Source organism: Sturnus vulgaris, chromosome 2 (assembly GCF_052056855.1).
Source record: "Sturnus vulgaris isolate bStuVul1 chromosome 2, bStuVul1.hap1, whole genome shotgun sequence".
Classification (NCBI taxonomy): domain Eukaryota; kingdom Metazoa; phylum Chordata; class Aves; order Passeriformes; family Sturnidae; genus Sturnus; species Sturnus vulgaris.
This window is the reverse complement of record NC_142244.1, coordinates 101,987,027-102,001,572: the sequence shown is the minus strand read 5'-3', so window position 1 is coordinate 102,001,572 and position 14,546 is coordinate 101,987,027. Positions and strand designations below refer to the sequence as shown.

At 37.5% G+C, this 14,546-nt stretch overlaps 1 protein-coding gene across 1 annotated transcript in view; it reads right to left on the bottom strand.

Annotated features, from left to right (window-relative positions):
- MOSPD2 (motile sperm domain containing 2) overlaps positions 1-14,492 on the bottom strand; it is a 32,567-nt gene extending 18,075 nt beyond the window's left edge. Inside the window, exons 1-6 of the mRNA XM_014875865.2 lie at positions 14,409-14,492; positions 14,148-14,214; positions 5,156-5,311; positions 4,310-4,396; positions 2,858-3,012; positions 454-514 (exon numbers count right to left, since the gene is read on the bottom strand). Coding sequence (XP_014731351.2) covers positions 454-514; positions 2,858-3,012; positions 4,310-4,396; positions 5,156-5,311; positions 14,148-14,214; positions 14,409-14,417 — 535 coding nt within the window. The 5' untranslated portion in view covers positions 14,418-14,492. The remainder of the gene's footprint in view (positions 1-453; positions 515-2,857; positions 3,013-4,309; positions 4,397-5,155; positions 5,312-14,147; positions 14,215-14,408) is intronic.
- Positions 14,493-14,546: the final 54 nt, after the last annotated feature.

Sequence of the window (14,546 nt, the reverse complement as noted above, 5' to 3'; positions counted from 1 at the left end):
ATAATTTTCAGAATAAACCCACTGCTCCCCATAAATTTCTAGAGCCATTCATTCTTTGACCCCTGAAGACTCCTAAAGGATATAAACTGTCATGAAAGTTTGTAAAGCTTCTACCCATGTAACAAGTAGCAAAGGAAAACAAGTCAATTCCTTTCTATTTTATGCTTACAAATACTTCTTACTATGTATAAACGTAGTAAAACTGTTAGTTAGTAATAAACATTACTTCACAGAAAGACAGTTGATTTTTGATGAAAGTAAAGTTTATTCACAAAAACAAAGTTATATTGATTTAAGGAGAAGAATATCCTAACTCTAACATTCACATGTTTCATGAAGTTACCCCAGAAAACACATGAAAAAAACCCCTTTATCTTTCCCCATCTCCTATTATGTTTTGAAATGCTAGTTACACAAGTCTACAATGCTTAATATTTAATATACAATACTTACTGAGGAAGTTTGGGTAATAATCTGTAAAACAGTTGACAATAAACCGGACAAAATCCAAGTCCTAAATAAAAAAAAAAATCACAGCATAAATTCAAAGCAAGCCAAAACATTAAAAAAATACAGGCTTAGTTAAAGCATTTAATTAAAAGCACAAGATTGATATATTGTAGTCAACTATGTTCAAATTTTATATACACTACAAATATCCTCAAAACACAGTGCAAGGATTTTTCCTCCATTAAACTGCTGCAGCATTGTTGTCACGCTTTCCCTTATAATCTAAGAAAGAAGTCAATAGACCTCTGATCATGCAATAAGTAAGATATCTAAACTACTGTACAGTACCAACAGGACTTAAGATGTGCAGGAAAGATACAGGAAAAACAACCCTTTAGCACTAGAGAAGATTGACAGATGGAAGAGTACTCAATATGCTGAAATTTCCTTTCAGTAATTATCCTACATACTGTTCAATATACTACTGCGGTCAGTATTATATTTCTAAAGGAAAAAAAAATTAAAAGGTTTTCCTTTGAAGAGAATTGTTGGGTTGGGTAGTAGTTGGTGGCATGCAGAGAAACTGTGGGCAGAAACAGCACTCAAAAGAGCTGCTTCTACACCACCCATTTTCAGGATGCCTCCATCCAACAAGCAACTGTACAAAAATAGTACAAGTCAGCCTCCTTTCCAAAATTCAGGTATAATGGAACTGTCTACACAGTAAAGGGCAAGGAAGGCTTTTTATGAAACTTTATTTTAGAAATAAAGTCAGAGATACCTTACCACAACAAGGTACTCAGGTGGGAAGCCTGCCATGAATACTTTCCCCAGTCCTTTTAACAGAAGCAACCACTACTACTACTTTCAAAAATAGCACAGAGCGTTTCTGGCTGAGGATCCAAAGCCTGTCATAGCAGTAAGAATGGGGAAGGGTGTCCTAGGGTGATGTCAACACACTACAGAACATTCGTGGACAGAGTGAAAAAAGCCCCAAAGAAGTAACACCTTGTAAGAGGACTACCTACAACCTGGAAGTTTAAGTGGCTTCAGCAACTGGAAACTCACTGAAAGCTTGACATCTTCACTGGCAGAAAGTGACCTCTAATAGAAGCATTTATCTCAACTCTGTTGCTTGTACAAAATGCAATTTAGCAGCACTAACAGTGATAGATTTGAATGATTAGAATCTCCATTAATCAGAATGCTGTCCAACCAAAAGCAGCACCATCACATAGCAGAAGAACAGATCCATTATTTTGATGAAAGTCTGGAATTAGAAGTGCAGATTTCACAGACCACTCAATAACTGCATCTATTCTAGTTACCTGAACTGCTGTGACATGCCATGAGCTATCAGAATTATCTCCTGTATATCAGTGATAAAAGTGATAAAGTAGATGTCCATAGTAACAGAATAAACAAATGAGGCATGGTCTGGAAAAGAACTCATAGATCCAAGTTCTTTTGCTTTTAGGACATATTTATCAATTATTCCACATGGCTACAAACAGCCATCAAAAAAAATTCCTGTTCTGTGATAACCATGTTAACTACAAAGCAAGACTGTACAATGGGACAGTTACAGACAGCGTTTGCTGAGATTTGGTCTCTCAAAGAGAAAGGAGAAAAAAAGTTGCTTCAAGATATGATCCACAAATCAAATTAGTCTTTCACATCAAGCAAGTTATTACAATCCTTTACTCCTGTTACATAAAACTGTGGTTCCAGTATTATCTTTAGGAGCATGAACAGACAGCTCTCACAGGTAAGAGCACTAACCTTGCAAAACAGAATCACACCACATTTATTTGTCAAATTACCTTCTCCTAAACTGTTGGCCCTGTACTGCACAGCTGCAAGGTCCCAATGCAACATGAACAATCTTGCCTATGCTAGATATAAATAAGCTTTTGGAGTTGGGTTTGGGGGTGGTGTTTTTTGCTTACACTAATTCTTGCCATACCACCACCAGACAAAAAAAGCACAAAAGGTACAAGTTTCAGTCAGTCATTCTTGTAATAACAGGACATGGCACTCAGTAAGAAAAATGTAATTATTCTATAAAAATACATTATATTTGTTAACTTTTAGGCAATCTATGAGATTTTTAGTTATTAGATTAAATCAATAAATATGTACTGATAGGCAAGATCTCAACCTCGCAATCTAGACCAGCTCCACCACCAAACTAAAAGCAAGTTTTCAGCAGGTTGCAGAAGACAAAGTTTAATATGTAACAAAAGATTTTGGAAACTACTCATGTCATGGGAAAAAGCTCTACCATATCACTGGTCTCAGGGACTGTTATTTACGTGTCAAGGACCACACAGTGACTTCCTTTTTTCTGGGAACACAGGTTAAGTAATTCCAAAAGCAATCAAGACAAGACAGTAAAAATACTTACTATGTGACTGATTCCAGTTTCAGCCATGTCAAATACCACTGTCAAGGGCTTTCCATGATCTCTCTTGGCATAATGTTCTAACCAAAAAGCAACAAGTTTCTTTTTTTCGAGTTGCTGTTTAGGATCTCTTGTATGATGTTTCACTCTGAACCAAACTTGGAAAAAAAAAAAACCACACAGAAATTGAAAGGAAAGACCCAAGAAAACAAAACATAATGCAAATAATTATAGAGGATGCACTGAAATGTATTTAAACCTCCGAGTTTGTATTTTACATTTGTCCTAATTTTGTGACCACTGGATAGCCAGAAAAACTGCACACCTCATCACAAACCCCATATTTCTCACTTTTTTTTACTGTAACTTTTTAGAAATTGAAAATACAAAGAATTACATCCCAGAAGAAACAATAAAGGGGAAAAACCCTTTTTGTATATTTAAAGACTATTTACCTAGACTCGCATTTCATAATTTAAAATTAATATCATGGTCTTCAGCTAATATTATGTTCAGCACATAGTCTAAGTATTGCTGTAAAATTAATGTTTCCTACAGCACTACAGTTGATGTGTTTTGAAAAACTATTTATACACACACTAAGAATTATATAAAAAGCAACAGATATTTCTAAAATGAAATACTCCAGGAGGTGAGCAACATTGCATAAGTGAAAGCCTAGCATATATTCTTCTGGAATAAAAAAAAAAAGCCATAGAGAGACTTGTTTTTCCATGGGGGGGAAAAAAACCCAAAAATAAACAATAAACCCACAGGCATAATTCAAAGTAAAAGACTTTATAAAAAGTACTGATTATGCAATAAATGAGAAAATAAATATTCAGGCTAGTAATGCAAAGAGTAGTTTTCATTTTTACTACCTTTACAGTCACAAAGTAGACAAGCCTGAAAATAACTTTAGATATGTTTAATATTCTTCTCCCTGAAACTTGGAAAGCTGTAGTAAAAACCAGACTTCTCCTCCACGTCTCTTACTTCCAGTTGCAAAACTAAAGTAAAAAGTATTGTTTCATGTAAAGAAGCAAATATTTTTAAATATAGCATGTAAGTTAGACTGTATTTTTTAAGATTAAGAGAACTCTTTATTCAAACGAGGAGCATACATTAAACTATTACATTCTTGTTTAAGACAGTGACCACATCATTAAGCCTCTCAGAGGCTTGGCCTCCTGTCAGGCCCAGGCTGTGATTCTGAGACTGCCCTGTGCAGGGTCAGGAGTTGGGCTCCATCATCCTGCTGGCTTCCTTCCAACTCAGTGGATTCTACAATAAATAAAAAATTTATTACCCAATTACCTTTTAAAATAAATACAGTAGCCAATATATACCTATGTCTGTTCTTAAGATGCTTATTTTACAAGATGATAACATGGTAGAAACAAAATAATGATCAAAGACTGAAAAAAGTCTATTCTGTATAGACCATAGACTTACATAACTTATAGCCCTCTTTATCATATCCATGCAGAAAGAGAGCACCAATTTCAAATAACCATTTTGGAAGGACAGATTCTGACAAGTCTGCAAAACCAAATGAAATGTTATTTCAGTAATTGTAATAATCACATTGTAACTTAACAGAAGTTAGCAAAAGTTAGTTAGCTTTTGCTAGCAAAAGTCTAGCAAAAAAAAAAACCCTCAAAACATCTTTATAAGCCACTTTCCAAGGTGTTTATTGAACTAATGCAAATATTGAGATAATAAAGATTTCAAATTATCTTCTTTTCATGCTGTAGAGTAGGGTCTATTTATGAACTAAGAGTAATTGAAAAAAACTACATAAGAAAATGCTGCAAATGTATACTTTTTTCATATTTGAAGCCTCCCCACCATCCTCTATCATTTAATTCAGTGTCAAGACCTGTAGATAGAGTCCACCTTCAAAATATTTTCACAGAAGAAAAATGAGATCTCCTTTATTTGATGTACCAGACCAGTTCTATTGCAATGAACAAGACAGCTCTGTTTGTTGTGGGTTTTTTTCTTATTTGCCCTTTTTTTTTCAGATTCTATGATGCAAAGAGACACAACAACAGATAAGTTGCCTTCCTTCCTTCCTCTTAAACATGCTTTCAACAGACATATGGAACCACAACAAAACAGACACTATTGGTCAACATGAAGAGCAGTACTTTTTCTCTTGTCTGAAAGTTCTTGCTCAGCTCTTTGTGGTACTTGCAAACCTTTAAAAGGTTCTTAATGAAACTACATATAGAGGTCAGTGGTAGTTCAATAGGAAAGCAACACACACCTTCAAAAGCACTGTATAACATAGCTTACCATTAACTGTGTATTCTTTCCTCCACTGAAAGCTTTCATCAATCATCTTTAAAGTATCGTCCACAACATCATGACGCCAAATCAAGTAGTTTTCAACCCATTTATCATCTTGCTGAAGTCTTTCCACATCTCTAGAATCATATTTATCTGATTTATCTAGGAAATAAATAAGTTAGTGTCTATAGCATTTGCTACAAAAACGTGAAGAGATTTGTCAAGTGTATGTCTGCAAGCATCTACTTGGTACATAGGGTTTCTCTTGCAGTTTCAAATTTAAGCAGACAAAGCACAGCATGATTAATGAAAACCATCTATCTGCTGCAATGATATTCAGGGACACAACAAGATTACTCTCACCAGAAAAATATTTTCTGTGATCCTTATGCAAGGAAAAAACAAGGTGCATTTGGGACAGGTGTAATTTTCTTAAAACCAGTTTTCTGTAATTAACATGAATTAGAATACAGTCTTAGAATCAGTGTATTGATGAATGCGTATATTAAACATCACAAGCACACACTTGAGTTCTCAAACTTAGAGGTATCAGCATGTTAGACCATAAAACGTCTGACAACATATACAAAACTAATGGTTCTGAGCATGCGCTATACATAATTGCATTAAACAAATTTGCTTTCTTCTAAAAAAAAAAAAAAAAAAAAAAAAAAATTAAAAAATCATCGTTCACACGTGTTATAAATTGTTACTCTACCCAATAAAAACTACATGTAACTCTAGGGTAGCACAAAAGCCCCCAAGGCTTCTTGTATCACATTAGCAACACAGTAACAGGCTTACATGCTCCTGGAAGTACTTCAGATGAAACAAGACTTGCTGCTGCTCTGGGTTTTTTTACTTTTAAACAGGAAAGTGAAACACAGATGCTAAATGAACCTATTTCTACTGTAGATAAGCTTAAACAAAAGCTCAGTTTTTAAATCGGTGATCCTCTGTCTGAGATATTGGTAAAAATAGAATGTAAATCAAGAGCCCATAATAGAAACCAGCTTCTGAAAGCAACAGACATTGACAGACATCTCTGCTGACTATTAGAAAACAATAAGCTCTTAAGCTATTCACTAAATTCATGATTACCACGTAAAAAATTAAGACTGTTAATAAAAGATTTCATTTTCACATACTAGAAAGACTATTACTCCACCAATAGCAATAAACTACTTCCAGAGCCATTTACAATAATCTAGAACTGTGATGGGATGGCTTGGGAATGTGTATTTCAGTAACAAAACTCTGAGGAAGAAGTTAGGAAAAAAGACATTAAATTCTGCTAATATTTGTTGTTTTACTGTCCTACATACAAAAATGTGATCTATTTTACTTGTCTTTCAATTTATACTATTTCCTGTTATAAATTAGTCAATGTAGCTGTAAGAATATATCAATTTAAATGTGTCCATTCACTAAATTACAGTTGCATTCCCCAATGCTTCTTTTCACATCTGACTGCTTCTCACACACATCATCTACCAGGTTCCCTTCTTCATTAGGCTTCAGATTTCTCCTTCCCTTGATCCCATTCCACTACTTTACTTTGTTCCTTACATAACCCTAGAATTTAATCCCACTTTCCTTAATCTTAGTCCTCTACTTTCTTCTCTGCCCAAAAGCCTTAATCCACTAAAATCCTTTTAACTATTGAAGTCCCTTTTCTCATCATTTCCATACTTGCACTGGACTTCTGTTTTCCTATATTCTAACTCCAGTGAAGTGATCACTCAGCACCACACTGAAATGTTTAACTTATCTATGGCTCTGGAGGAACCACAGATGAATTGCAAAAATCCAGGGTATGAAATTTTGTAGTCTCAACTGCTCATCTGAAATTCGTAGTTCCCCCAATGATTTAGGAAGTTTTGTTTGAGAAAAGCCAACAGTACTTAGTTTCAAGTTAACCACTTCACCCTGGTTTAATAACGTTTAACACGCACTGGCTTCCAGCTATGAGTGACTGCAGTTAATCAATCAGCCACGTACTTTGCTGAGATCAGTCCCATGTATATCTCATATAAATAAGGGACTAGGGTACTGTGTAATTAAAGAGAAAAACCCACCACCTGGTAAAAACTAATAGGATAACATTTCACACCCCTTTCTAAGCCTCTCTTTGCTTTCAGTATCCGTTTGAGAGCACAACTGTCAAAATGAGAGAATTGTGCACCTTGTATCAAACTGTAATTTAAACCCATTGACATACTATCACATGGAAAAAAACCTCAGAACACATTCCTCAGCCACTAACAAGTTTTTCCAAACTCTGAACTTAGAAAATGCTTTTAAAAACACAGACATTTAACTTCCTGAGTATTTTAAGAAAATGAAAGTGAAACTGAGAAAATGTTTAATCCAAACATTTCCAACATCAATGGAAAGCAAGCAGCATTCAGAGAAGGCTAGTTGAAAAAGTATACTTCACTGTCCTCTGTAACTAAGTTCTCAACAAGGCACACATAATCTGAATTTACATATATGCTATAATACACCCTAAAATCAGGGGAAACAACTAGTCAAGTTCTGCATCCATAAGCACTTGCAGAATGCCAGTATTTGAATCAGGTTAGCTTAAGACTTACAGAACAACAGTACTGAGTACTGTACGACTTGTATCTGATTCATCCAATTCTTGCTACAAAATCAGTAAAACTTAGAGTGAGAATGTGAATCCAAAAGAAAGGTGTTTTATGTCACACACAAAAAGCAGAGTAATATAAAATTGATGGAGTCCTTCTAAGAACTTAGTGATTGAAAATGTGTCACTTCAGAGGAGGAATTCCTTTTCAAATTGGTACATGCCACATAATTCTACAGACATCTGGAAACTTGTTTTCAAAATATGCTTTGAAATAATCAGAATGTTTCTCATTTTAAATCCCTTGTGGAACACTTGAGTGCAGTTACTGTATTATTAGAAACTTATGGAATTAAATGAGAATTAGTTGAAAGAAAAGAAGACCTTTGGGGTTCTCAATACAATTTAAATAAATCCTGAAAAACAACAAAGAGGCCAAAACAGAAACAGTATTTGAGGGGCACCCATATGGAAATTCAGGTGGAACTGTAAACTGAAGTAACTTACCTCAGACAATCTCCAAGCCTACCCATTTAGATACCTGTAATCATTTACTAATGCTTTTCCCAAAGGAAAATTAGGTGCTTGCTTCTTCACACTTGCCACTGCCACCAAGACACTAAGTTTAGTGACACCCTCAGCTCAGGAAGAGAGACATCTCTGTAATTAAGTCCATAATGAACAGAATTTCATAAGGTATTTGGAACATACATCACCCACCCCAAAGGTAACACAAGGAACAGCACTACCAGCTATGTCTGTTCAGAAAGAGCTACTGAAAGCCAAGTGTGTAGCAGCAGTGCCAGACTTTTGTGCAACATTTCGTAGTCCAGAGGCTTGGAAACCTGGTTGCTCCCTCAGTCCAAGACACACAAACCTTTCTGTATCATGGAATAGTTCCATAGCCCATGGAAGAGGCAAAACTGGGATGCTGAAATACTTTTCCATGGACCCAGGAAACTGTAGAAACTAACAAAGACTCAGATCCAAAAAAACCAAGAAAAAGCATAATCTGCCAAATTATAAATTACACATAAGGGAATGACAGCAGCAAAGAGATGTGGCCATTATTAGCCCTCTTTATTCCTTTAGCTGGAAGTTCTTCACGAAAATTTGAGCAAGCAAAATTGACCATGTATTCAACCTTATTTTGAAAATAGTTGGTTAAAGTCACTTTTATTTTGTCATTGAGCATTTGAGGTCAAGAGAAAAGACTAGAAGAAGACAAAGTTCTGTTCGAACAGTAACTTCTTATATTACTTTATTACTTGCCTTCTTTTTTAATTTTTGCTTTAGTGAGGACTTCTTTCCATGGTTCTGCCCTTTTATTAGCTGTCTTCTTCAAGCTGAGAAGCTTTCAGTGAAATTAAATCACTTAATTACTGTTTCAACATAAAGGATCTTCTATAACACCAGAGAACAGCTCTGAAAACAGCTGCAGAATTACGCAAAAATAAACACACACAGATTTCACTGCAATACTTTCACTAGAAGATTTCATTAAGTTCTCTGAGGCACAAATTGTAAAATCCCTTCTCTTTACGTCACTCTTTTTTTTTAATGTCATCTAATTGCCATGCCAGGAGCCCCGGAAGCAGGTCCAGTGCAAAGATGATTAAGGGACTGGAGCACCTCTCTTATTAGAACAGGCTGAGAGAGCTGAGTTCAGCCTGGAGAAGAGATGACTGAGAGGAGACCTCAATCAATGTCTGTCAGTATCTGCAGGGAGGTGTCAGAGGATGGGCCCTGTTCAGTGGTGCCCAGCAACAGGATAAGAGGCAGTGGCAAAGACTGATGCACAGGAAGTTCCTCCTGAGTATGAGGTAGAACTTCTTCACTGTGTGTGACCGAGCCCTGCAACAGACGGCTCAGAGAGGATGTGGAGTCTTCCAAGGACTGTCTGCATGCAAACCTGTGCCCTGTGCTCCAGGATTACCCTGCCTGAACAGGCTGCACCAGACAAGCCACTAATGGTCCTTTCCAATCTGACCCATTCCATGATTACCAGAACATTGCTGTGCCTTCTTCTAGTGTTCATGCTTTAGGAAAAATAATCCAAATTTGAGACTATTCAGCAGGAATATAGAAGAATAACTACAGGACTCAAAACCAGGCAGCACAGCTAAGTCACATGCTAAATCCAGAGAAGTTCAGAATAAAGACTTGAACGACCCCTCCCTTCAGAAAAAACTTCTCTAGAAAAGTAGTGTTACAGAACAAGCCATACATACAAGCTAAGTAGGGATAGCAACTGCATATCTTTTAATCGAAGAAAAACCCAAAAACTTCACTGTACAAAGTAGAGAAAAAAAAGCAACTTAGAAGAGTATGTCAAGTGTTACACTACACAAAGAGACTCAATTTAACTACTGTCTTAAAGCTATTCCAGCCAAGAATTTCTGGTCTAAAATGGTCACAATCATTTCTCTGACTGGCTACAAAGAGGAAATCCTTTTTAATTAGCTGTTGATGCCAAACATTAAGCTAAGTACTGTAACAACTCAGTTATGTGCCTTCAGTGGCTAGATGAGAAAATCAACAAGACTAGAAACAATTTAAGAAGGTCAGTAGACATAAAGGGACAGGGATGAAGAAAAAACCCAACACTATTTCCATCTAACAAGGATGTATTTCAATAACCTCAAGCAGCAATAGACAAAGTATCTGCCTCCACAAACTGAGGGAAACAAACTTTTAGCAAAGCTGAACACTGTCAGTGACAAAAAAAGACTACTTTCAATAAAAAGCTCAATCATTAATGTTACAGAGATTTTTATGAAAGTATGTTTCCCATCTTATCCTTTCACCAGTCTCAGCCTGAAAGCCAAGAACCAGGGAAAAGAGACTTTTCACAACATGAGTCATGTTTTGTTTGCAGGTATGAAAAATATTACTTTATGAGCCTTCTACAGTAGTCTTATCACTGATTTTTAAGGGTGTCCCATATGTTGAAAGATTTATTTGAAATTAGCCCATATGATTAACAAAACACTTTTGCTACAGGGTTAAAGAAGGTCATGGTGAAATTTAATCATTTATATTGGAAGGATGGGAAACCTCTCTTGCAAAATCTTTTTTGAAAATTAAGATTTGCCTAAAGGAGAAAGGAAAAGGATGTAAATGGGGAAGGCCAGGAAATAACAGGCAATTAGAAACAGTTAATATACAAAAGGAAATGTGAAGAAAGCTAGTTTACTGAAAATGTCTAACAAGACTTTATTGTAAATAATTTCCACTGTAACATTAAAATAGAAAGTAATAGCCCAGAAATAAAAGCTAATTTTAGAAATCCTCTAAGGAATAAAAATTCACTATAGAAAAAGACATGTTTGTTTGCTAGAAATCATTGTTAGTGCCAGTCAGTGCTATAAAAGAAAAAAGCTTTTGTTTTCATTGTTCCTTTCATCAGTTAAATCATTTACATCACCAACACTCTCAAAGAATCCAAACAGGCAAAACAAAAATTAGGCCTAAAACCAGTGAAGACAAAGTGCTGTCTGCCTACCACATCAGACTAGTCTATTGGACTAACAGGACCTCTACTGGAAATAAACCTTTTAAATACAAGTGTTTCGTTATGGGGACATACATTCCTCACAAAAACTGAAGTTGTCTTTAGAACCCAGCTAGAAAGCTAACTGAAGAAAAAAAACCACCACAAGATTTCAGTTAACAATAAATACTGCTTTTCAGAGAAATCCAACAATGGCCAAGCTTTCCTTCCAGTTTGGCCACTTCAATGGCCAAACTAGCAGAACAATTTCAGCAAGAAAGTTCTCTTGCAAACTTTGGGAAAATTAACCAGTAAAGTTCTCTGACACTTTCACAGTGTATCTGACAATCTAAAGCATTTTCTGATTTGGTCATACAAACAAGTATATAATTTAAAGAAAACCAAGATTTATGGTGCTTTCAATTGCTGAGCAGAACTTTTGCCACCCAACCTTGAAAATTATCAAGACCACAGCTAATAATAATAATGCATGTTGGAATATTAGACTTTTTGGAATCAGCTATCTATTTTTGTAGATTCTACTTTAAGCTAAAGATTGTAATCTGCCAATAAATAATTTCAATGAAAAAGTAGGATTTCAAAGATCCTCTAAGTTTTCATTTCATAACAAAAGTAAACATTACTGTAAGGCATCACAGGATTTTTGAGCATTACCAATTATTCCAGCATGAGGAGGGGCAGGAGGGAAACCAGTAACTATGAGTTACAGAATACAGAAGAACCACTTCATCTCTGATCAGAACCACCGTGTTTCTAAAATAACCAGTTACACTGTTTTCCTCATTGCCTGAAAAGTTTTCTCCAACTTTAACACCTGCAGTTCACCTGTACATGGAATAAAGTTTGCTCTGTAGAGGCCCACAATTCTATGACAACACTAAATTTTACACGAAGGATCAGCTTCTCAGTGTAGCCGGACATTGTCCTTAGTTTTGAAAGCAGACTAAAATTCCTGGGTATGAAGCAATCATTTGTACCTTTACACCCCAAAGTCCCAGGTTTGAGGGTGTCTGCATACATGCAGCCCCATATTCCTTTGATTCAGAAGCATAAAAGAATACATTTTAGAACACACACATTAAAGGCTAATAGACCAGTACAAAATTAAAATCCTGTGTTTTTCACTCTTGATTGCAGTCATGAGAACATTAATTTGCTTGTGGCATTCCTAAGTTTGTGGCAGAGTCTTAGGAACACAAAGTTAAAAAAGTCTTAATCCTATTTTCTTGAAAGGGCCAAGAGCCTGAAACCATGACCCAAAAATGGGCTTACTGACAAAAAGTGTTCCAAATACTGCAAACAGGATTACAGTTTACCTTGCAACAGTATTCAGTTATTTTAATGGCTGTATCAACCAGCCCAACAGAGACATTGTTACAACTAGACAAACTTGAGGAATTTCAAGATTTTAAGCGATAGATCAACTGAAAGAGTAACACCCCTTTTCCACAACCATTGTCCCAGGGCAGTCCTAGGCCTTCGGAAATAATTATTTACGAGTGTGACTCTGGGATAATAGAATACAAAAGAAGCTGAATCATCTACCATATGAAAATATACTCTACTTGAAAACATTAAAAGGCAGAAAAATTTAGAATTTAAGATGAACATCCACTCACTCAAGCCTGAGCTTTACAAAGGTATATTTATTCACTTACAAATATCAAAAGGTAAAATAAGCTCACTCTACCTCAAGACTTGCTAATAAATTTTTTCACCAGGAATAAAGGTCATTTCTGACCAAGGCCAAAGTAGTCTCCTTTATGAAAGTTAGCAGAGTAAACATACAAGATAAAGTTGTACCACCCTCAAGACCTTCAAAGTTTTCTGAAAGCATGTTCCAGCCTACTACAACGAAGTCAATGAAGAAGCATGTAGCCCTTACAATAAAATGATAGATAGCAAGGTAATCTCAATAATTTTCAGCAGAAACATCCAAGTGAGGCATTTATTTGCAGAACTGAGGCTGATATTAAAGGAGATGCAGGCAACACAACTACTAGACTTCTACTGTATTTGCAATAATGATTTCATAGAAGCATGTTTTTAGTAGAAAGTCTCTAGATAATCTCAATGAAACATACTGTTTACTGCAATTGTTAGCATACTCTACATTCTTCCAACGCAAGCAATGCAAATCAACCTTGAAATGAAAGGAAACCACTCTAGGCTTACCCCAGTCTTCCCTCTCCCCTAAGCATCCCCAGGCCTTCATTTACAAATTTAAACACACCTGCACTTAAGAACCAAGTTGGACGTGCAGCATGATCTTAATTATGGCCTGCGTGATTTCAAGTGCAAGTTACTCCAGAAAAACAACTCTTCCTTTGACAACGTCATGAGGTCAGAATGCCACCCTTTCCCCTTCCCTGGCATGTTTTATATCCAAAGAACACCAAGCACAGCAATGCCCCAGCCACACTCTCCAGCCAACCAAACGCACCTGCAAGAGAAAAGGACCGAGAGCTTTGCCCCAACACCTCCTGCAGACAGAGCACCCAAAGCCAGCACAGAAACCCGCTGTGCATCGCACCCTTCCATGGCTTCGGACACCCTAAGTGCACCGGGGGAAATTCAGGCTGGGCATCAGGAAGAGATTCTTTACACAAAGACTGATTATATATTTGAACGGGCTGCCCAGGGAGCTGGCAGAGTCGCCGTCCCTAAAGGTGTTTAAGGAGAGACTGGATGTGGCACTCAGCGCCGTGAGCTGGCTGACAGGTGTTCAGTCACAGGTTGGCCCCGATAATCTCGGAGGCCTTTTCTGACCCAGTCGATTCTGAGAAAAGGCACAGACACTCCCAGACTTAGGAAAGCGGGATACCTGGCCCCCGAGAGGAAAAGCGACAGGAGACAAGCCCCAGAGCCCGCACCCAGCGCTCCCAGCTCACCTGGCAGGTACTCAGCCTCGAAACGCCGCCGGGTCTCGCTTATCAGCGCCGCCTTGTCCAGTCGCTGCTGAAAGGAAAGAAGGCACAGGAAGGCCGTGAAAGGAAGGGAAAGGCCGGGGTCCCAGACCCTCACCTGTACGGCAGGGCCTGGCCAACCATCCCACCAGCCCCAAGCGGCCGCGGACGGCGGCTGGAGAAAGAACACTCGGCAGGAAGCCGGCAGAAAGGCAGCAGTAAGGGGGCAGGGGCGCAGGAACTCACCTCAGCCATGATCCAGCGGGTCCGCCCGCGCCGCCCGCACTGAGGCGGCTCCAGCAGCGCGAGGAGCGGCGGGAAAAGGGGATGGAGCGGCGCCCGGGGGGCGGGGCCGCAGGGAGACCGGCGGCCGTGTGGCCCCGC